Source organism: Castor canadensis, chromosome 8, assembly GCF_047511655.1.
Source record: "Castor canadensis chromosome 8, mCasCan1.hap1v2, whole genome shotgun sequence".
Classification (NCBI taxonomy): Eukaryota; Metazoa; Chordata; class Mammalia; order Rodentia; family Castoridae; genus Castor; species Castor canadensis.
The window spans coordinates 155,618,253-155,643,074 of record NC_133393.1 but is presented as its reverse complement, the minus strand read 5'-3'; the positions used below and the strand labels follow the sequence as shown (position 1 = coordinate 155,643,074).

The following is a 24,822-nucleotide window of genomic DNA, read 5'->3' as shown; positions in this document are numbered from 1 at the left end:
GGTCAAACCCAAGGTGTCCAAATTATTGAGGAGGCATCTCACTGGAGAGTCATACAGTAAAGAGAACGTACAGGCCCCCATTGTGGGACCTGGTCCCCAGAGGGCTATAATGGGAGGATATTATGAATCGTGGGGCATCCTAGCATGACTCAAATACCCAAGAACAGCACAGGACACACGAGAATCAGTCGTCACTGAGTTCTAGTGGCACGCAAGGCCAAAGGGCCTGAGGGCTATGGGTCACCTGGCACCAGTCTTTTTGACAGAGGGTCTCCGAGACACACGACAAAAACAGACCCAAGCCTGAGAGGGAAGAGAACCCCTCTACCGTCTGAGCCCCAGAGACAGCCAAACAAGGAAAACGCTCAAACCCCAGAGACACCGAAGGGAGAGACTGCAAAGGGAGCCCAAGAAGGGTATGTGGACTCACCAAAGGATGTCCAGTGTTGGATGCGAGTGAGGGCGATTGGGAGGATGAGTCCTGGCCAGTCAGGTCCTCAGGGTGGTCGTGCGGTGAGTCAGAATCCGGGTCCCACCAGGATTAGTTGGGAGCACTGATCCGAGTTACGGCACCAAATGTAGGCAAATGTAGGCCCCAAAGTGACCACACAGAGAGGAGTGATCTGACCAAGAGATTCTTTATTGCCAGGTGGGAGAGGGAGAGAGCCAAGAGAGAGGGAGAGAGAGAAGGGCAGGGGCTTAAATACCCCTCAGTGAGACTCGGCATGATCTGATTGGTTAGGATCTTATGGTTCATGCTGATTGGAGGTTGGGGCAGAAGGGGAATTCAAGCTAGACATGAGGCAGGACCGTGACACTGGGAAACAGAAACATAAGGATGCAGTAAGAACCAAAACCTATCGGCACCATTATTGCCAACAACTGTAATTAGAAGTGCAAAGAAAATGACAGAACACAGAATATATCATAAACCTTTCATAATTAAATGGCATCATTTTTTTTAATCCAATGAAACTTCTGTGGATAAAATACAAATGCTGCATAACATACAACAGCCAAGAACAAGTAAGAAGACAGCACCTCAGACCCACGCCCTGCCAGGAAGTTCCTAACCACACTCCTCAGATCCAGGAAATAGGATCCATGACACTACTGAAGCACAGGTCAAGTCCAGGGCCAGGAATCTTTCTGGGGAGGATCTGCAGCCATCAGGACATCTCACAGCCGAAACGCCACAACAGCAGCACTCTGAGCACAAAGCTCAACCACACTGGGAGTTAGACAACTTGAAAACCTACTCTTCAAAGTTCTAAAGGACCGGGATTGAATCCTGAGGTTCTGGATATTAAATCAGGCATTTGTATTAGGAGGGTAAACATGAAGACACCTCTAATGTGTGTGTCTGTTTCCTCTTAAAGCCAGAACTACTTTGATAATGATCCAGTTTAAAACAGAAACCAACACTCATTTAACAGGGAATGAATTCAGGGAAATGAAAAATTGTGTTTCCACAAACAGAATAGAACTTGTTCTCTGAAGAAAGAATTTTTAAAGACTGTACAGGGACCAAGTCAACAAGGATAAAAATCCCAACACCTCAGCCCTGAGGATTATACAAGTAAGAAAACCGACAATGTCTCATTAAAACCACTATAAACTGGTGAAAGGGATCCTTCCATTTAATCACATGACCACACAGTTCTGAGAGCAGAGCTTATGAGTCTGTCTGCAGTACAGGGTAAAATGGGAGCAAACAGAATCCTGGATCTGCAACTCCAGGCCTTTACCATGCCCTCAACCTCTTCACACCCTCCCCACAGGCTGCTGTGAGAACTAAGAGAGAGCAGGGAAGCAAACTGTAAGTCCAGCTAGGGTGAAGTCACAGAAAGAGGGAAGGAAGGCAAGCCCCTGCTCTATCCCCATAATCCCACTCTACTCAAACTGAATACTGACTTCTGCTCTGAGGAAAGGTAAGCCAAGATTTAAATGCAAAGAAAGACAAACAGATTAACTCTTGGATTTTGAGTACCATAGGTCCCAAGTCATAGAGACCTAGGGAGACTTTGAAGGTGGCTTTGCCTACTGACAACTTTATTTTAAACCAAACCCAACCCACCACCACCATGTACATACAACACTCACCCGTGTTGGTGAGTGCTGGAATGGACATGTTGGGATGGATAATACAGCACAGAGACCATGTCACCAAAACCATCTCTTGCCTGTATGGGCATATGTGGTCTTCTTCCTGGCAAAAAAGGGCAGAGCATCAAAGTGAAAACCAAGGAAAGCCAGATTCTAGGAGAAACCCCCAAAATAAAGTAGGGGCAGGTGCTCTGTTTAGTGGCTTATGACAACACAGGTTATACTCACCAGTTATAAGGAATCCTAGCATCTTTCTCTGCATGAAAGTCTATCAGGCACACACTGCTTTTCTACAAAATAACCCACATGGAACACTCTTCACTTCCTCTAACATGGGAGCAGAGAGCAGTCTTAGGGCACAGTCACCAAGGTACCAAGTCCAGAGCAACTGTCAGGACATTTTTACCACACTGGTGCACTCTCAGCAAAGGACTGCAGTCATCGGGTTCCAATTCAATTACTGTTTTGATGTACATGCCCACACACTACCCAGTCATTGCTGAGTTTCCAATTAGGCCTGTTGAATAAGGTACCTTTAGCCTTATTTGAGGTTGAAATCTCAATTGTCAACATTGGAGAGTGTATTCATTGCTCCCGGTCTTCAACTAATTCTCAGAGTCACTTATTGTCTTTGAGCTCCAGGCCTCTACAGATGAATGAAGCACATCTATAAGCACACACAAAGACTGACATCCTGTCTCCAGCCAATCAAGGACCTGTTAATAACTGTGTTAGAACATACCAAAGACAAGTTGAGATAGCAATCTCTTCTATTGCATTCATTCAACTGCCTTTATGGAAAACAATCTAGCAAACATTATCAAGACCAAAAATACCCATAGCCATTGATTCAGTAACACCTTTCTTAAGAATGCATCATACACACAAAAAAATCCAAAATACAACCAAGGATGTATTACAGCAACAGTGGAAAAGCAGAACTCTACCCATGCTCATCGCTAGGCAACTGCCAAGTTACAATCTCTCCCACAACAGAAGAATGGGCCTCCAACTTCCTTTTTAAACAGCTTTATTGAGATATAATTCACATGCCTCCCGATTCAGTCATTTACTATGGTTTCTTTAGTATATTCGGTAAGTTGGGCAATCACCACCACAATCTAACTTTAGAACGTTTTATCCCCCAATAGAAATTCTGTACCCATCAGCAGGGAATCCCCACACCCCACATTCTAATGTCTCTATATCCTCACCAACATTCGTCATTCCCCATCATTTTTACAGTGGTCATCCTAGTGGTTATAAAGTGGTATCTCGCTGTGGTTTTCATTTGTATTACCTAATAACTAATGATGTCGAGCATCTTCTCGTGTGTTTATTGGCCCAGCAAGTGTCTTCTGTAGAGAAATGTCTCCTTTAATACTGTGCCATTTTGAAATTAGGTCGTCTTATTCCTGGGTTGTAAAGTTCTTTATTCCAGACAGAGACTTCTTATCAGATGCATAATTTGCACATATTTTCTCCCATTCTGGAGGAGCCTCTTCACTCTCTTGACCATGTTGTTTACAAGCCAGAAGTTTTTGATAAAGCCCAACTTATCTATTTCTTTCTTTTGCCACTTTTGCTTTTAGCAAGGTATCTAAGAAATCATGACCTAGCCATAGGTTGTGACAATTTCCTCTTACATCTTCTTATAAGCGCAGGTCTAGGATTCATTTTGGTTTTCTTATGATAAGAGGCACAAGTAGAACTTTATCCTTTTGTGTGTCAGAATCTACCTGTCCGGGGACAATTTGCTGACAGATGAATTCCCCATTGAATTTTCTTGCCATACTTGTCAAAAATCAAATGACCATGAATGTGAAGGTTTATTTTTGCATTCTAAATTCTATTCCACTGGTATACAAGTGCCAGTAGGATGCTGACTTCATTACTGTAGCTTTGCATTAAGTTTGCTTTGTTTTGTGTTGCTTTGGGAAAGGTGAGCTAAGGGGGTTTTGTTTGTTTGTATTTTGTTGTTGTTGTTTTGAAGCATTGATATTAGTTATTCTTTGAAGGCATGGTAGAATTCAGCAGTGAATCCACCTGGTCCAGTGCTTTTCTTTGTTGGGAGACTTACTGTTTCAATCTCCTGCCTCTTTCTTTCATTTCAGCAATGCTTTATAACTGTCAGAGTAGAAGTCCTTAATTTCTTTTGCTAAATTTATACCTAAACATTTTATTAGTTTTGATGGTAAATGAAATTATTTTCATGATTTCATTTTCAAATTGTTCACTGCAAGTACATCCAAATATAATTGATTTTTTACCTTGACTGTGTACTTACTGCTTTCACAGGTTTTTAGCAAAGTCCCTAGGATTTTTCTATACACAAAATTATGTCACCTATAAACAGATGTACTTTTACTCTTCATTTTCATTTTGGATCCTCATTTCATTTTCTTGCTTAATTGTACTGGATACAACCAATAAAAAGCTGGACATAAGTGGAGAAAGCAAACATCCTTATCTTCTTCCTAATCACAGAGGGGAAACATCCAATTTTTCTTACTAACTATAATGTTAAGTTGTAGGTTTTTATGCAAGCCTGTAGTAGGGAGGAAGTTCCTTTCTATTCTGAAGTTTGTTGAATGTTTTTTATCATCAAAAGATGTTGGTTTTGTGAAATGTTTTTTCTGCATTGAATGTCATGATCATATGGTTTTTATCCTTTATTCTGCTGATATAGTGTAATACACTGATTTTCATATGTTGAACCATCCTTGCATTCATAAAATAAATTCCATTTGTCATAATATATAGTCCTTTTTATCCATGTTGCTACATTCACTTTGCTAGGATTTGACTGAGAATTTTTACATCTTCATAAAGGATATTGGTTTGAAGTTTTTTTTTCCTTGTGGTGTTTTGTCTGGTTTTAGTGTCAGGGCAATATTGGCCTCATAAAATGAATTTTTTTAATTTCTTTCCTCTTCTGTTTTAGGAAGATTTTGTAAAGAAGCAATGTTAATTCTTTGTTTAAAATTGGTAGAATTCAGCAGTGAAAATACCTGTTCTAGCCTTTTATTTCTGGGAACTTTTTAGAATTCTAATTCAATTTCATATACATGTAAGTAACTGGCTCATGTAATTGTAAGAACTGGCATATCAGAAATCTGTAGGTTGGGTCAACAGCCTAGAAACTCAGCCAGGGCTTTGATATTGCATTCTTGAGGAAAATTCCTGCTTCTTCAGGAAACCAGTCACTATGGTCATGGTCTTAGGTGATTAGATGAGGAGGTCCACACACTGTGGGGAATAATCTGCTTTACTCAAAGGCTACTTTGAGGTTAAATCTTAATCACATATAAAATTCAACTTCAGAACAACATTTAGACTGCGGTTTGACCAAACAGCTGGGTAGCATAGCCTGCTAAGCTAACACAAAATTGATCAGCCAATCAGTTTCAGTAATTTGTATCTTTCTAGGAATTTCTCCATTTCACCTACATTGCCTAATTTGTAGGGTAAGTCACATAACTCACTTAATGCTTTATGCTTCCAAAATTACCCATGGTTTTAATAACTTCTGAATCTTTCCCTACACCCTGCACATGCGCGCACGCACACACACACACACACACACACACACACACAAATACATTTGGTGAGCGTGGCTAAAGGTGTTGATTTTCTCTCTTTCTGTTCTAGTCTTCAATATTTCCTCCCTTCTTCTATTTGTTCTTTTTTCAGTTTCTGAAATTGGAAGTTAACAGTTTGAGATCTTCTTTTTAATGCGGTGAGTACAACTACAAATTTCCGTGGAGTCCTGCTCTAGCTGTGTCTCACAGTTTGGTATGCTATGTTTTCACTTTCTTCATTTCACAGTAACTTCTCATTTCCCCTATGATTTCTACTTTGACCCTTTGATTTTTGGGGCTGTGTTCTAAAATTTCCACAAATTTATAAGTTTCTCCAAATGATTCCTGCTTTGTAACTTAAAGCCACTGCAGGGAATAACGCATTTGGCATGATCCCAGTGAGGCTCATCTTGGGACGCAGCCCATGTACCATGTACCTGGGGACAAGTGCTGCTGCGTGCATGGTTCAGCAGGCATCTGTGAGATCTGGTTGATGTTCAGTGGTACACAATCTTCCAGTTTCTTGTTGAACTTCTGCCTCGCTTTTCTGCCCATTATAGGATGTACTTTCACTACTTTTTTTAAAAAGCACTTTTAAAAATGTTGAATGACTGGAACGTGCTTAGATGTTAAACAGAAAGCAATACTGAAATGTGCATGCATAACTACCATGTTTAAGACTATAACAGACAAAAAGTCCAGAGAAAACTGGCCAAACACTCCAGTGACAGCTTCTGGCATGTGGACCTACTGTATGACAAAGTTTGTTAAAAGTGAATCCATTACACTGACATTCTCAAAATGTCTGTAAACAACAAATATGTACAAGCATGTACAGCATGACAGGGCACCTGTATTGGCCCCCATTACAGTCCAGTCACTGGCTTCCTGGGAGCTCCCTTCTCCACTCCCCACTCCATGGGACGAGATGCCACACCTAGGCTCTTTGGGTTTTACCTCCCAAGGTTTCTGAGATTAATTGTGGGCCACAGAAGTACATTAGCTGTGAGGAACACTCAAGGAAGCCAAGTAGAAAATATATTTAGCTGCAGCATGGGTGTACACAGCACTTGGGAAAAACTATTTACAATGAGGTAAAACTGAGATGCAAACAAGGAAGTAATACAAGTCATTTATAAAACTGACTTATCAATGAAAAACCTACAACAGCTCTTCATCCCCTCACTGTCTCTTAAAACCCTGTTCACTCTCTACTAACAGAAATAGGCACCAAAAGGAAATGAAAAAAAGACTGGGCTGGTAAAAAATTTGGCTACTGGTCAGTTCTTTGCAGTATTTCTCTTATGCATCCTGACTGAGTCTTCTGGGAATTCACTTCCTATGCCAGCTGTGCACTAATTACAGACACTGCAGTGCTCCAACTCCATGAGCCTCATGCTGAAATGTCCTCTTTGAGCACAGGAGCAAGCTTATAAACAGCCCATATTTTGAGATTTCAACTTACAAACAGGAATATGAAAATAAATATGCTTAATGTTGTTAAGTAGATGCACTGTTTACTCTAGTCCCTTTCCATATTTGCTTTCAAGCATGATTTAAGAGAAAATGACATACAAAATCAAATCAATCTGAGATTAAGCATACTGCCAGTGAGAATCAATTGTAAAGTACTCTTCATCTTGCAAAATATACTCATCGTCATTCCTTCCATGTCACCCAACAAACATTCAATTACCCAAGGTAGCAGTCCAAAGTGCCCAGGCAAAATTATTTCTAAACTAAAACAGCACAGAGTTCAAAGAAGGAAAAAAATATTTATTTATTCTTCTGCCATGTTGAAATACCATTCTCTGCTTAATTGTGCAATGTAAGGTGATGAATAAAGTTTCTTAATTTTAAACCAAATGTAACATTCTTAAAAGAAACATGACTGTCACTATTTAGAAAGTACGAATTTTACTTTAAAATTATACCATACCTACCTGGGGGGAAAAATTAACAAATTCCAACAATAAGGGAAAGTTTTCATGAATTGTGTGACATTACCTCAACTGAATAATATGCAGGAGGTAGAAATGATCTTTATAAAGACTTCTTAATGATACAGGGTAATGTTTTAAGGGTAAATTCAAAAAAAAAAGTATGAAACAAAATAGTAGACATAGCATGCCCTAGACTATGACAAAACAATGCATAGGAAAAAAAGACAGAGGGAACACCAAAATAGCTGTTGACCACAAGTAACTGTGGACTGCCATGGGAGTCCCCTCTGTGAGCCTGCTAATAGGTATGTGCAGCCCAGGTGAGTGACCCCAAGAGAGCACCTGCTGGGCTCTAAGGCCAAGGACAGAATGGAAACAGCTTAGGCTCAACACTACATGAATCCTCCTTCCTCCAGACCAAACCTAGACACTGGAGCCCATATAAAGAAAGGATGGAACTATAGCCAATTCTGTTTCTAGTCAGTGGTCTTCAGGAGCAGCCCAGCCTAGCAGTTCAGAAGTCTGGCTGGGATAGGGCAAGAGAACAGAAGGGCTGGGACCCACTGCTCAGCCTATATAGCTCCCAGATTCTGATAGCAAGGCCCACCTAGAACTGAAGCAGAGCTCAGATGGGTGCAGGCCTCTCCCAGCAAAGAGCAAGTCTCCTCTCCTGGGAAGGGAGAGAATAAGGAGGTCCTCGCCAGGCCTCCCAGGAGAGTGGCACAGATAATCATTCTTCTCAAAAGTGGGATGGTCAACAGCTGACACTTTTTCTAGTAGCCATAACACTCCAGCAACTGCAATCTCCTGAATGCATTTTAGAACTGTGCTTCTTAACTGCACAATAGATACAAGTGTTTTGTAGAAATAAATCTTAGTGGGCTGGCAGAGTGGCTCAAGTGGTAGAGCACCTGCTTAGCAAGTGTGAAGCCCTGAGTTCGAACACCAGTACTGTCACAAAAAAAGAAAACTTATCTAATACAAGTTTAAAAAAAAAAGAAGAAAGAAAGAAAAAAATATAGCTTCATATCAAGGCATGCTGAGCTCTGTACAATATGTCACACACAGAAAACAGTCCCAAGTTCAAACCACCCATCACCACCAGAGAGGTATAAGAAGAAAAATCAGAGTACATGTCAGTGATAAGCCAGAACTGAGTCACAGCAGCCACAGGGGTAAGTTATGTATGCAAATCTTACTTCTGTATACACTTCCTTAAACAGTAAAGGTACAACTGTCACAGGACTTTTCCAAAAGGTTATCAATGTCTCTGAGCCCAGAGCAAGCACCGGGTATCATCTCTGGCAGAGAGAATGAGAGGTTACATTACAATGCCCTCTGAAAACAGGAACTGCTTCCAGCAGTGGGCACCCTGCTCAGAGAACAAATGCCATCAGTATGATGGGAATACTAGCATCTGCAGGATTTACTTACCTCTGTGTGATAATGTCTCCACAGTCAACACTGTCCGTTATCTGAAGTATTGCTGTTTGTGGTTTAAGAGAAGAACTCTATATCCTTAAATCACCAAATCACTTGGGGTTTCACCAAAGTCTTAAAAAGTAAAAAGTCATTACAAGTGTTGATCAGGATACGGACCACTGGGACACTTCCTACACTGTAGGCAGGCACAGAAAATGGCAACACTGCTTAGTAAAACAGTGTGCCAGTTCCTCACAAAGTTACCCTTATAATTCCCACAGGACCTAGCAGTGCCACTGCCAGGTACAGGACCAAGAAACCATGCTCCCAACAAAAGGCTATATATGAATATTCATAGCACCATTATCCTTTTAGTCAAAAAGAGGGAACAATCCAAATGTCCATCCCCTGGTGAAAGGATAAATACAACGTGGTTCCACTCAGAATTCTAGAAGGAATTAAATACTGATCTACACTATACCAGGGATGAAAACTGGAAAACAGGATGCTAGGCAGAAAGGAGGCCAAACACAAAAAGCCCAATGCTGTATGATTCCACTGATAAGAAATATCCAGAGAGACAAATCTATAGAGATGTAGAGTAGAGCAGAAATTGCCAGGGGTTTGTGACAGGGTAAGGGAAAAATGAGGAGCGGCCACTAATGGGCACCAGGATGTCATTTGGGGATGATGAGAAGATTCTGAAATCAAATGGCGATATTCCAAAAAGTGAACTTTGTGCATGGAAGTTACAGTATGTATGTAAATTGTATCTCATTAAGCTCCTTTTTAAAGCAGTAATGATTACAATTGGGCAAAAGTCAGGATGAGATTGAGAAGCAAAGGAAAGGAGAAAGGTAGATTATGGTAACCACGTAGGCAGATGACAGGCACAGGGCTCTTTACATTGTTTTGTTGACTTGCACATGTTTAAAACATTACATAATAAAAACTTCTTTAGGGCTAGTGGAGTGTCTCAAGCGGTAAGAGCGCCTCAAAAAAACACCTTCTTTAACATAGAGTTGTAAGAGGCCTGTGCCCATTTGATCCAGCCTTCCCCAGTGTACAGATGTCCACAGCACCTTTTCTGGGGGAGGCCACTCAGCTAATGCACACCTTCCCTACAACATTTCTTCAAGCCCACTCTGGCAGGCTGCCAGTAACACCCACATTGTCAGAGCTTTTGATAAACTTTCAGCATCTCCATGGCACTGGTTCCTACTGACCAACCCTCCTTCTTAAAACTGTCCCCTCCTTGTGACACCTAAGACTATCCCTCCCTCTGAGGTCACCAGAGGTTTCATGACCTCCTTGCAAATGTCACACACCTCCAGGGCCCCACCCCAACTGGTGGGTGCTATTCAACAAGAGATAATTACATAGTTGTGTGTGTTGGCGGGGAGGTAGGGATGGACCACAGGGCCTCATGCACGCTAGGCAAGCACTCTACCACTGAGCTACATCTCCAGCCCTTTTTGTTTTTGTCTTGTGTCTGTTATATGTCAGGCTCTAAGTTGTCCAGGCTGGCCTCTACCTTATGATCCTCCTGCCCAGCCTACACAGTCTCTGGAATTTCAGGCATGAAACACTATCACTAGCCTACTTACAGATTTGTTCCACATTTACTTAGAAAGGCTGTGGCAACAACAGTGAGGAGAATGCTGTGTGGGTATTTGAGTTATGTATGCATGTGTGTCTGCATATTCCTGTGCATATATATGCATGTGTGTGCTAACTTGCACCTGCAGGCTTGACACCTTTCAAGTGCAAGACCAAACTACAGGACTTTCTCCAGTGGTGGAGGCCCCACCAGAAGTACTGACCTGTGGGGCACACACTTCTACCTCATGCCTGGCATATTCTGGAACTGCAGAGGCCACTTGGGCCCCAATGTACCTCTGAGCACATACTCTCATGGCTTCAGTTCCACAAGACTCTAGCTTGTCCCCTCATTTTGTTTCTCCCCATCCCTACGAACTGTTCCTCTCACTGACTATCCCAGCTAGGCTCCTGCTGAAGATGAGCACCCCACCCTGTGGGAAGAATTTCACCTAGCTTGATAAGCCATGGTCGTCCTCATCTCACTGCTCATTTCCATATCTTTTCACAAGTCAGAGAACATGGCATGGAGACCTCTAAGTGCAAGACCGTCCCAAGAGACAGGACTAAAGCAACTGCTGCTTACATATGGTAGGAATGCCTTCTATTTGGAACAACATGGTTGCCCACACTACACTCCAGGGACGTAGCCCACAGGGTCTTTGATGGCTCTGAGCACATTGCAAACACACATTCCCAGGAAATGCCCCAATGTACTCAGGCATTGCAGATCTGTGGTCTGCTGCATAACGAGCCCTTCCAATTCCTGCCCAAAGGGTTTCTTATACCTTCAATTAACTGGAATTGTTCACCACATTTCAACTTCAAGGAAAGAAACCTAGTAAACCATCTTATCCCACTTTAGGGAGTAGTACACATTTGGGCCAGAGCCCCAGGCCACCCATACTACAAATGCTGGAGCAATCATGTGACAGCCTGACCACTAAGGCCAACCATATCCTAAAGATCTTCAGTAAGCTAGGTACCTGAGTGCCACAGCTTAAAGACCGAGCAGAACGACATGATCCTATACCTTAAAGACCCAAAAAACTCTACTCAGAAGCTTCTAGACATCATCAATAGCTACAGCAAGGTAGCAAGATATAAAATCAACATAGAAAAATCATTAGCATTTCTATACACTAACAATGAGCAAACGGAAAAAGAATGTATGAAAACAATTCCATTTACAATACCCTCAAAAAAAATCAAATACCTAGGTGTAAACCTAACAAAAGATGTGAATGACCTCTACAAGGAAAACTATACACTTCTGAAGAAAGAGATTGAAGAAGACTATAGAAAGTGGAGAGATCTCCCATGCTCATGGATTGGTAGAATCAACATAATAAAAATGTCTATACTCCCAAAAGTAATCTACATGTTTAATGCAATTCCCATCAAAATCCCAGTGACATTCATTAAAGAGACTGAAAAATCTACCGTGAAATTTATATGGAAACACAACAGGCCACGAATAGCCAAGGCAATACTCAGTCAAAAGAACAATGGTGGAGGTATCACGATACCTGACTTCAAACTATATTACAAAGCAATAACAATAAAAACAGCATGGTACTGGCACAAAAACAGACATGAAGATCAGTGGAACAGAATAGAGGACCCAGATATGAAGCCACACAACTAGAACCAACTTGTCTTTGACAAAGGAGCTAAAAATATACGATGGAGAAATAGCAGCCTCTTCAACAAAAACTGCTGGGAAAACTGGTTAGCAGTCTGCAAAAAACTAAAACTAGATCCATGTATATCACCCTATACCAAGATTAACTCAAAATGGATCAAGGATTTTAATATCAAACCACAAACTCTAAAGTTGATACAGGAAAGAGTAGGAAATACTCTGGAGTTAGTAGGTATAGGTAAGAACTTTCTCAACGAAACCCCAGCAGCACAGCAACTAAGAGATAGCATAGATAAATGGGACTTCATAAAACTAAAAAGCTTCTGTTCATCAAAAGAAATGGTCTCTAAACTGAAGAGAACACCAACAGAGTGGGAGAAAATATTTGGCAGCTACACATCAGACAAAGGACTGATAACCAATATATATAGGGAACTTAAAAAACTAAATTCTCCCAAAACTAATGAACCAATAAAGAAACGGGCAAGTGAACTAAACAGAACTTTCTCAAAAGAAGAAATTCAAATGGCCAAAAAACGCATGAAAAAATGCTCACCATCTCTAGCAATAAAGGAAATGCAAATTAAAACCACACTAAGATTCCACCTCACACCTGTTAGAATAGCCATCATTAGAAACACCACCAACAACAGGTGTTGGTGAGGATGTGGGGAAAAAGGAACCCTCTTACACTGCTGGTGGGAATGTAAACTAGTACAACCACTCTGGAAAAAAATTTGGAGGCTACTTAAAAATCTACACATTGATCTACCATTTGATCCAGCAATACCACTCTTGGGGATATACCCAAAAGAATGTGACGCAGGTTACTCCAGAGGCACCTGCACACCCATGTTTATTGTAGCACTATTCACAATAGCCAAGTTATGGAAACAGCCAAGGTGCTCCACCACTGATTAATGGATTAAGAAAATGTGGTATCTATACACAATGGAATTTTATGCAGCCATGAAGAAGAACGAAATGTTATCATTTGCTGGTAAATGGATGGAATTGGAGAACATCATTCTGAGTGAGGTTAGCCTGGCCCAAAAGACCAAAAATCGTATGTTCTCCCTCATATGTGGACATTAGATCAAGGGCAAACACAACAATGGGATTGGACTATGAGCACATGATAAAAGCGAGAGCACACAAGGGAGTGGTGAGGATAGGTGAGACACCTAAAAAATTAGCTAGCATTTGTTGCCCTTAACGCAGAGAAACTAAAGCAGATACCTTAAAGCAACTGAGGCCAATAGGAAAAGGGGAACAGGAACTAGAGAAAAGGTTAGATCAAAAAGAATTAACCTAGAAGGTAACACACATGCACAGGAAATCAATGTGAGTCAACTCCCTGTATAGCTATCCTTATCTCAACCAGCAAAAACCCTTGTTCCTTCCTATTATTGCTTATACTCTCTACAACAAAATTAGAAATAAGGGCAAAATAGTTTCTGCTGGGTATTGAGGGGGAGAGAGGGAGGGGAAGGAGTGGGTGGTAAGGGAGGGGGTGGGGGCAAGGGGGGGGAAATGACCCAAGCCTTGTATGCACATATGAATAATAAAATAAAATAAAATAAAATAAAAAAAGAATTAACCTAGAAGGTAACACACACACACAGGAAATCAATGTGAGTCAACTCCCTGTATAGCTATCCTTATCTCAACCAGCAAAAACCCTTGTTCCTTCCTATTATTGCTTATACTCTCTCTTCAACAAAATTAGAGATAAGGGCAAAATAGTTTCTGCAGGTATTGATGGGGTGGGGGGGAAAGGGAGGGGGCGGAGTGGGTGGTAAGGGAGGGGGTGGGGGCAGGGGGGAGAAATGACCCAAGCCTTGAATGCACATATGAATAATAAAACAATAAAAAAAAATTTTTAAGAGGGGGAAAAAAAAGTGCTTTGGTTTGATGGGACAAACATTAAACCAAATTTTTCTTATTTAAAGTAATTAAGAAAAAATTGTAAACAGGTTCCCAGACAGCTTTTTGGGCCCATAAGTCCAATGAACAAGAATAAATTATTGACTTAAATGAGAAAAAAAAAAAGAGATGGAGCAGAGGAGGAGCTCAGCAAACTATACAGCCTTTCTGGAAGCTGAGCCTCTGTCTGGTGATTCACAGTGTGGTACCTGCTTCATGGACTCCCAGATACCCACCAAGCTCCTCCAGCACAGCCAGGACACATATGTAGAGGACAGAACCCAAGCAAGGGCTCCTCAGCTTCAATCGCACACCCCTATAACTCACTATAACTGCTCAGTCCTGGCACAGCTATCCCGGCCTCTCCTTCCACCCACGCCTGTGCCGTCATTTCCCTCCCTCCATCCAGTCTGGCTCTCTGCAACTCTCTCCTCAAGCCTAACTCACTCTGGCTCCTGCTCACCTCAGAGAAATGGCCTAGTCCACAAAACCTCCTCTGACACCTAGACCGGAACAGGCTCTCAGGGTACCCTGTGCTTCTTCTTGATAACACAAATGTTAATTACTTTAATTAACTTTTAATTACTCATCTAAAACCTACATTCACTATTACTACCATGGGCTCCAAATAGGCAGGAACCAGCACTCTCCATTCACTTGCATGCCTACCACAGCAGAGGACCAGGGTGCTCAGGCAGTGTTTGCCAAGTTGAGCAGAAAACAGCCCCCACACCCCAGTTAGTGTTCTGCAAGAACGCCAACTCCACGGTGGGTCCATTAAGGGCTGCAGAATGACAAAACCGCAGCCCCAAATGCAAGCCAGGTGGTGCTCCCAGCAATACAGACAAATGGAAGGTCTGGACTGTAGTGATGAACATTTCTCAAGCCTAGGAAACAAGATCTAAAAATCACATCTTAAATGTTCACTTAACCATCAACTGCCAGATATAAAGGGCCTGTTTCACACAGTGTGTGTGTGTGTGTGTGTGTGTGTGTGTGTGTGTGTGTGTGTGTGTGTGTGTGTGTGTGTGTGTGTGTGTGTGTTGGCAGGAAATTGCAGGAAGAATCTCTCTGAGGCCAGATGAAGAATCCATTTAGCACAAATTCCATTTCCTCCAGTGACCCTTTCTCCTGGACCATTAACATCGTGGTCATGTCCCTTCGTCCCGCCTTGCTATTAAGAATCACCTGGGTCTTACAACATAAGTTGGCAGTAAAGTAGTTAAGACAAACTTATTTACCACATTAATTAAATGGTCTATTTAACATGGAATATCAATTCTCTAATCACATCTCAGTTGAACATCCTCTTTCAATTAACAACTCTGAGGGCTACTGACAGAGGTTCTACTGTTCCAGACACATTAGGAACATTTTCATTAGCTGTCAAGTGAGGGGTGAGAGACAGAATGTGGGCGCTCTCAAGAGTGGCCTCCACTACTTAAGAGGCGATTAGGGAGTGAGCAGTGGTGGTTCTCATTAGTTGCTTAGTGATGAAAAGACCTCCTATGAAATCACAAATGGAAACAAAGTGTGAAGGGCTACAACAAGGCCAATAAGTGGATATGTTCTCATCCTCAGAAGATGATCTGGTCTCAAGAGAACCCAATCTCTCCAGATCACCAGGATGGGAATCTGAAGCAGACTGGAGACCAGAATGGTCAAAACCATAATCACACAAAGACAAACCAACACCAAGTCAAGAAGCGTTACAATTTGAATATGAAATGTCTCCACAGGCTCGAGTGCAACACTTGGTCTCCAGATGGTGACACTATTTTGAGAGGTTGTGGGACTTTTAGAAGTATGGCATAGCTGGAGGAAGTAAGTTTGAGGGGCATGCTTTTGAAGGCTACACTGGGACCCTACTCCCCTCCTGTCTACCACGAGGTGAAGAAGCTCCTCCGCATGGCTCCCTCCACCATGATGTACCCAAGGACATAGGACCAAGTGACCATGGACTGAAATATGAGCCAAAATCAATTTTCCCTCCCTGAAATACCTTACATTAGGTATTTCATCACAGTGACACAAAAGTAACTAATACAGGAAGGGTCACATAAGCACAAAGGAAAATTGGTTTAAAATTAAATGCTCCAACTCAGGAGTAAAGCCCCTTGGGTGTTTAACTTTCATTCATGGATGAATTAAAAAATATCCCCATCACTTGTCAGATTTTTTTTAAAGCTTAAAACATGCTCAAAACAGGTAGTGTTATATTACAGCTTGCTGTTCTAATATAAATGAAAGAAAAATTTGCAGTATTCAAAAAGAAACAATACTGCCTAAATCTCTGTGAAACTAATTATTTTGCATGTAATTATTATTCTCACAAAACAAAATGCTAATACTATATCAAAATTGGGCAGGCAGTGAGAGATCACAGAAAGACAACTTGGTTTTGAGCTTGTAAGCAAACCATTCAACTAATACCCTATCACCTTAAGCTGATACACTTAAGTCCAAACCATCAAAGCCAGTGCTCTGATGACCATTAGAAATAAACCAAACTCCCAAATACACTCCTTTCTCTTCATTCATTATTAAAAGGCAGGTATTAACAATTGTGACCAGATCGTAATGTTGTCAGTAGTTGAGCTGAGGATTTAAAGGCATTTTTAAAGCTAGCATCAATGATAAAACTACTCTACCACTACCCTATCATTAATAAATCAAACTTAATGGCAATTTTCAATATTATAGTCGATATAATATGTAACGTTATATACTATGCATATAATTATACATGGTAACACAGTAAATCCACTATCAATGTTTTTGACAAGATCTTACCTAAGTACTCACAAATGAAGACCACAAAGAAAGGAGTGACAAGGTCATTTATCCCCTGAACATATCCACTGGCAGGGTGACGGATAGCCCATATAAACAAGATCCTTTCAAAAATCTGAAAGAAAATGGAACAGGCAATGAAACAAGAAAGAAATGTAGTGGAAACTTTCAAATGTATTCAATCTTTTACTTAAAAAACACACAAATCAGTATTTTTTCTACTCACTGCCCCAATATTAAAATACAAATATAATCAAATACAAATTTGCAGTTTAATTTCTCTGTAGAAGTCTGATGATCTTAACTTTTTATTAAATCACAAGCACTGTGCAGTATTTTACCAACCCCTGGGACCTACCATTCCATCCTATTTGGCTCCCTGGAGCCCCACAGGTCATGAGGATATATGGTAGCCCAGGGCCTTGTGGAACGGCACCAAGGCACCAGGCTTATCAGTGGGTAATAGGAATTCTATGCTAGGAAGCATAGAAGTGAACTGGTAAGTGGGTGGTGGGCAGATGGATGAACAGGTAGATGGATGGATGGATGGATGGATAGATAGATGGACAGATGCTGTGAATTTCTATCATGAGGTAAGTAAATACCATTAAACCACAGGAAAATCATTACCATACAGGAAGGCACAGTTAGGCTTTCAGATACTCAGGCTGTGAGTTAGCTCAGTCTCTTCTCTTTCCTCACAACATTCACATTCAGTTGATCCTTCCTCTTCATCATCCCTCACTCCCACTCACCTTCCTCCATCTTTGTTCATGAGATGGATTTTACCAAGGTGACAAAACACCAGCACCCTAGAGCACCAACACATGTGCATTTATACATGAGCTTCACAGCTTAAAGACCTTTGCCTGCTCACATGATCCATGAGTGTATATGGGTACATAAATCATAGCTTAAAGACCTCTCCTGCTCCACACTGCCCATGTGTGTGTATGGGCACAGATGCCATGGTTTAAAGATCTCTGCCTGCACCACACCACCCGAGCCCAAGGGGCCTTATCAGGATCTGGCCCTGCCCTGAGGTTTTCTCCCAGCCAGCTTCCTCATTTTGTCTGTGCTAAGCTATGGCCCCTATCTCAGAGCCTGCCAGGTCAGCACAGTTCCACTGTTTAGAGGGCCTTTACCACCTTCTGGCTCAGCTCAGTTCCCTGGCCTTGGAGACCCATTTGGAACACTACTTCCTGCAGCTGTCTGCTGCTCCCTCTTCACATTCTTCAGGGAAGAACCAGTCACTTTCTACTCTGTGACCCTCTGGTCTCTCCTCTTTCCTGCAGAGTCACTCCCTGCTAGCTCCTGCATGAACCTGAGCCTCTGTACTGGCCAAGGCCAGGTCTGACTTCTCTGTCCAGGCCTCACATGGGCATGGCGCATAGTAAAGATGATGAAAGCTCCAAAAAATGAATGAATTACAAACTTCCAAACACAGAGAACCTTTTTTATTTCCTCCCAGCACTGGCAAACACACCACACCTTGTGGAAGCAACTACATTTGTACCCTGGGAAGTCAGTCTCTTTCTTCATTGCCTTAGATCATAAATCACATTGGGCTTGATAGTCTGGATTCTAAATCACTGGCAATGCTGGGATTGACAAAGGAGAGAGCTAGGGCAAAGACAGGTGAAAGCTCTTATCCCAAGGCACACGTTCACCAGGGGAAAAATCACCTCTTGAATCCAGAGCCCACTCAAGGCCATAATCCTGGCTATTTGAGAGGCTGAGATTGGGAGGATAGAGATTCAAGGCCGGACCAGGCAAATAGTTCACGAGACCCCACCTCCAAAATAACCAGAAAAAAAACAGACTTGGAAGTGTGGCTCAAGCAGCAGAGCTTCTACTTTGCAAGTGCAAAGCCCTGAGTTCAAACCCCATTCCCTCCAAAAAAAAAAAAAAAAAAAAAAAAACACTTCCCTCCCAAATTATCTGAAAATGTCAGGTGAGGCCAGGTTCTCCCAACCCCTCAGAAAGCCCTGTATGTGTAACACTCTGCTCTGTCATAACAAGCCTTAAAATATTTATCTGTTTTGTTTTGTTTTGCTTTGCTTTGCTTTGTTCTGTTTGTGGTGCCAGGATGGAACCCAGGGCCTCATGCATGCTAAGTAAACACTCTACCACTGAGCCCCACCACCAGCCCTGCTTTCTCATTTTATACCTTGCCTCCACTGTGTAAACTAGGAAGGCATGCCAGAGAGCAAGAGCACTCACTAGATGGTGCCCAAGCATCACCTGCAGCCCCCTTACCATGTGTCTTTCACCCTAAGGAAATCTCCTCAATCCACAGCCCTGAGAGCCTGCTGTGAGGACAGATCCCATCCCCAGCACAGAGGGACTTGTGGTATAGGACTTCTAAGCCAGCATCACATATTGCAGTTACTTTTAAGGAATGCATTGAGCCATTTCAAACTTCTGCTCTCAGATTAGTTTTCTAAAAAAAAAATTTATAGATGACCAATTTTTACATCACTTTTTTCCAAACAACCATTTTCAAAGTTTACCAACATGACACTTGAAGGGGTACAAATTAAGCACCACACTTCCTGTAGCACACACCCACAGATGTACAGGGTTCTCACCACACCTCGAGGCCTGTATGCTCTGGGCAACCATGGTCCTTCTTAACCTGCTGCATTTCTACCACTACAAAGTCCAGTGCTATTCAGTGCACCTCTGCTCCTGATCTAGTTCCCACTAAAAATGGAGTTGCTGAGAATCCCTTAAAGGAAACAGTTTCCTCACTCCTCACTGCATTCTCTCACCATGAGTTCCAATCATGAGGAAAGGCAACCTTCATTTACCTGTTCAGGAAGGCTCAGGGGAGAACAGGCAGGTTCGATTCATGGCAGAGACTTCAAAGTCTCCCCAAATCCCAAAGACATGGCCCAATTCCTTCAAACTCCCTCAGGATACTGCTGGCTCCTCCAGCTTCTTGGGCCTTGAAGAATGACTGGACACCAGCATCTAGACTGGACATCCACCAAAAGAAGCAGGAATAGCCAACAGAGCACTAAGTTCAAGGGTCAAAAGTCCAAAAGATGAAGCTAAGAATTAATTCCACAGAGGAAGCCTGGGTACTCAGGGGCCAGTGTGTGGCACAGGCCCAGCTCCTCCTAGGCTGGCCCAGGGCCACTGTCCAGAGCCTGAGGGCACACAGGCAGATGGCTGGGTTAGTGGCTGAGTGAGTGCCTACCTCCTGGTGCCAAGCTCACCCTAGTCTTGCATGTAGACTCTCCACAGAGGCAAGTCCCACCACTCAGCTGGGATGCCCCTGCAAAGCACTTACCCTGGCAATCACCCCAGGTATCCACCAGGCCTAGATCTGTGCAACACAAGGAGAGATGCACAGATACCAGGTGCACCAGGTGGTGGGGCCCACAGCCCCCAGGGCTACAGGACATTATTCCTACAGGCTGATGGGCAGAGACCTCCTGAGCAACCTGGCCAGGACACAGAAGGGCACACAGAGCTATAAAGCAAAGGGCACCCTTTCAAACTTGAGTGTTCCCCATACCTCCTCCGCTGTCTCCTGTGATTGAATGAGGTAGAACATCATCAATAGGATAATTTCATTCACAATTTTATATGATCTCTCCTGCTTCATACATGTTTGTCTCTTCCCCACACCCCAGCTGTACACTGGGTCTTGGTGTCACCCTTGTTCCCTTCAGGTGACCATAGCATTCTTCACAGGGTAAAAACTCCCAAGTACTTTCCTAACACTTTGCACAGAAAAGGTAAAAAGCAATGTGCTCTCTTGTATGGAACTGTTCTGTTAGTAGAAGCAGGGACCCTTTAACAAAGAGCATACATGAAGCTGGGCACCTGTGGCTCATGCCTATAATCCTAGCTACTCAGGAGGCAGGGAACTTGCAGTTCAAACCCAGCCTAGGGAAATAGTTCCTAAGACCCAATCTCGAAAATAAACAACACAAATAGGGCTAGTGGAATGGCTCAAGTAGTAGGATGCCTGCCTAGCAAGCATGAAGCCCTGAGTTCAAAACCCAAGTACCACCAAAAAAAAAAAAAAAAAAGCAGACATGAACAAGGCAAAGGTCTGTCACAGAACATTAACTCACATTATCTCTGGGGCAAGCAGCTAAGAGTCTATCAAAGGACAGCAAGGGAAGGGTGCCCACCACTAGTGGACGTCTAGTGGATCTGAAGTGGCTCTGACAGGAAACTCACTGATGTTACTAGCAACTAAAGTTCTGTTCACACTATTGATACTCCTTAAGATATCTTTAAGAGTGGAAATGCATTAAAAGTAGTACAAACTTTAAACACTTCCCCAAGTATCTCTTCTGCAAATCAGTTTGTACTCCACGACAATAATAAAAATGGTTGGTACTACTTGTTAGCACCAGGGTTGATGAAAGTAAAAAAACTAGAGGCATTCCCAGTTTGCTCACCAAGCTTCAGAAACATGAGCACCAGGACAGACCTGCTAATTCAAAACCCCAAATACTCTTCCTAGAAGTCTCACTAGGGTTCTTAAGCAGGAGACCCCTGCTTAAGACCTCTGCTTAAGCCCCGGAAGGGGCTTGCCAGGTGCCAGGCTCAGAGCACTTCCTGTTGTCATTGTGTGCATCTTACCAAACACTTCCCACATGCCTCCATGGCAGAGCTGAACACAGCCACACAAGGCACAAGAGGGAGCTGAGGTGCTATGCATACTAAAAGGGGCACACACTAAAATGGAAACTAACACTGTGCTTATGATTACTTAAAAAAAAAAAGTCTGACTTCAGAAATTTGAAAACATCATAATTCTACCATACACATCAGTAATACTACTTCACATCATGTAAAGTACCACGGAGATCATTTCTGTGAGAGAAGCAACAAAATACAGTTACACTGAGAAGACCCATGGGATTTATATCCCTTAAATGCCAACAGCCCCGTAGGCTCAGAGAGAAGATGTTATTTACAACCTGAGATTCACAACATGAGTCAAGGAACACCCTTCCCCACATGAATTATAACACCTAATGAATGAGATAAAAGCAGAAGTCAGTAGCAAATCTAGAATGTGGATTAAAAGGCAACCACGTGCCGCATAAAGTACACAGTGAGTAGACCAAGGCAACCACTGTATGTCTATAGCACCATCAATACTGAGAACTGTCCCAATGCAGACAAGCACACCACACTGGATGTGTAAATCGTCACTCCACATTCATCTCATTCAAATATGCTCATTTGCATCCCACATTTTGTGCTCGCATAGGGCATCTTCATGGGTAATGAAACACAAAAGTCCCATTCTCTTCAAAATGAAGCACTGAACAGAAACAATACTTTCAAATGAAACATCACAGTGTCACTATGAAGAGGACAAATAGTCAACACAGCTGACATATTACATATCAGAGTAAAGAATCGGTATGTGGTTAGGAAGCATTTTCCAAATTAAAGAGAAATTTAACTTCCACATCTGGTAGTTATGGCCATTAGATGTTAACAGACTTAATCCTGTGATGCATTAAAAATATATGAAGCATGACAGATTTGGATTTATTTCAGGAATGTACACTTGGCACAATACTAAAAAAAAACTAGTAAAATCATCACATTAATAGTTTAGAGAAGGTAAAAGGGTTACTGAGGGTTTGAAAAACCTCAGTAACCATTCATGACTTTTAAACTATAAGTACAGCATAGTGAACAACACCTGTCACAAGTCAGTGATGCAAGGTTTTAGACCTCCCTTTAGGGAATGGGGAATTAGCCCAAGTGGTAGAGCACCTGCCTAGAAAGTGCAAGGCCCTGAGTTCAAACCCCAGTACCGCAAAAAGAAAAAAGCAGACTTCCCCATTAGGATCAGGAAAAGAACTTGGATGTCTGCTTTCCCCCACTTACATTCAATATTGTAATGGAAATCTTAGCCATCAAAATAAAAATGAAGAAAAGTGCTGTCTCTTTCTCTTTCTGTCTCTCTCTCTCTCTCTCTCTCTCTCTCTCTCTGTGTGTGTGTGTGTGTGTGTGTGTGTGTGTGTGTGTGTGTGTGTGTAAAATAGAAAAAAAACAGAAGGGTATCATAGTGCACACCTGTGATCCTAGCACAGGAGGCTGACGCAGCAGGATCATAGGTTCAAGGCTAACCTGGGCTACACAGCAAAATCCTCTCTGGAAAAAAAAGAAGGAAAAGAAAAACTAAAACTGTTATTCACAAATGACATGACAATTTTCTTGAAAATCTCAAATAAATCTATACAAATTGTTAGAACTGATGAAAGACGTTAGCAAGTTAGCCAGATACAAAATTAACTTACCAAAGTCAACTGCATTTCTAAATACTGACAATAAAAAATGAAGTAATAAATTAAAATTTATAGGACATATTTATAAAAATCCATCAATGAACAAATTTAACAAACTGTATAATAAACTTAAGGTAAAAACCCCTGTTTAAAACTAAAGAGATGCTAGACATGGTAGTACACATCTGTAATCCCAGCTACTCAGAGGGCAGGGACAGAAGGATGGAGAGTTTAAAGACAGACCAGGCAAAGTTATTGAAACCCCCATCTAAAAAACAAAATTTAAAAATAAAGTGGCTGAGGGACATGCTTCAAGAGATAGAGTGCCTGAAGAGCGAGGTCCTGGGTTCAGTCCTTAGTATGAAAAATAAATACAAAAACAAAACATTAATTCTCTCCAAACTGATCAATAGATTCCATCTCATTTCCTAAACTTTAGGAAACCTAACAAGCTGATTTTAACCACAAAAGCAAAAGTCAGGGAGAGTCCAAAAACAAGAACCAGGCATGCATGGCCTGTCCCACCAGATTCAAGGCTATAATAATTGAGATAAGGTGAAGGTGGGACAAGAGAGAGAGACAGACTGGGGAGCCACAGGAAGCCCAAAATGAGTCCCAACACACAGGAAATCCTCAGGGATGGTAGATGGGCATGGCTGATAAAGGCTAGGACTGCAACTTTAAAGAAAGTAGGCTCCTATATCAAACATCATGCAAAGTCAACTCCACATTCATTTTGCCCTAAATGAAAGTCTTTTTTTTTTTTTAGGATATATTCATTGTACAAAGGATATTCATTACAACAATTCTGAGTAGCCTTACATTGTACATTGGTTAGAATGCCCTGTCACCCCCGTTCCCACCCCTTTAATTTTAATTACTTTAGCAACTGCAAGAGGTTTCATTGCTCTATTTTGTATATATATACATGAAGTCCATCACCTATATTCCCTCACCTTCATGCCCTACATTCACTTTCTCCTCTCCTACAAGTACCCACACCATACCTGTACCTATTTCATAGTCCTGTCTTTCATTATTAATTCCAAAGTAAGTGTTCAAAGGGGTTTCTCAATGTATCCCCAAGTGAAAATCTTAAGAGAAATATAGCACAAAAAAGGCCTAATCGTAAGGGAAAAAGTCTAGTGAACCAGGTATTTGAAAACTAGCTAAAGCAAAAAGGGCTGGAGGAATAGCTCATGTGGTAGACCATCTACCTAGCACAAGGCCTTGAGTTCACATCCCAGTGTGTGGTAAAAGACATTAGCTTTGCTCCATTTCTTAAACTTAATAGAAGAGATCTGAAGTTAAATTTTTTTTTCTTTGAACTGGAAATACATGTAAAAGACACTCTGCTGTTTTCCACCCTAAAAACAAACAGAAAGAAGAAATATCTACAGCTCAAATCCCCCAAATACATACCAGAAAAATTTAATAAATTGATTACATAGCATCCCCACCTCTGAAGATAAAAATAAAAAGGAGTAACCACGGCATCAAATAAGGTGAAAGGACCAATAAATCACAAA

The 24,822-nt window shown here is 41.8% G+C and overlaps 1 protein-coding gene across 4 annotated transcripts in view; it reads right to left on the bottom strand.

Annotated features, from left to right (window-relative positions):
* Positions 1 to 24,822, bottom strand: part of Tbc1d22a (TBC1 domain family member 22A) — a 352,090-nt gene that overhangs the window by 217,239 nt on the left and 110,029 nt on the right. For all 4 annotated transcript variants that reach the window (XM_020175415.2, XM_074084724.1, XM_074084723.1 and 1 more), the window contains one exon: positions 17,016 to 17,130. In XM_020175415.2, the coding sequence (XP_020031004.2) occupies positions 17,016 to 17,130 (115 nt within the window). The remainder of the gene's footprint in view (positions 1 to 17,015; positions 17,131 to 24,822) is intronic.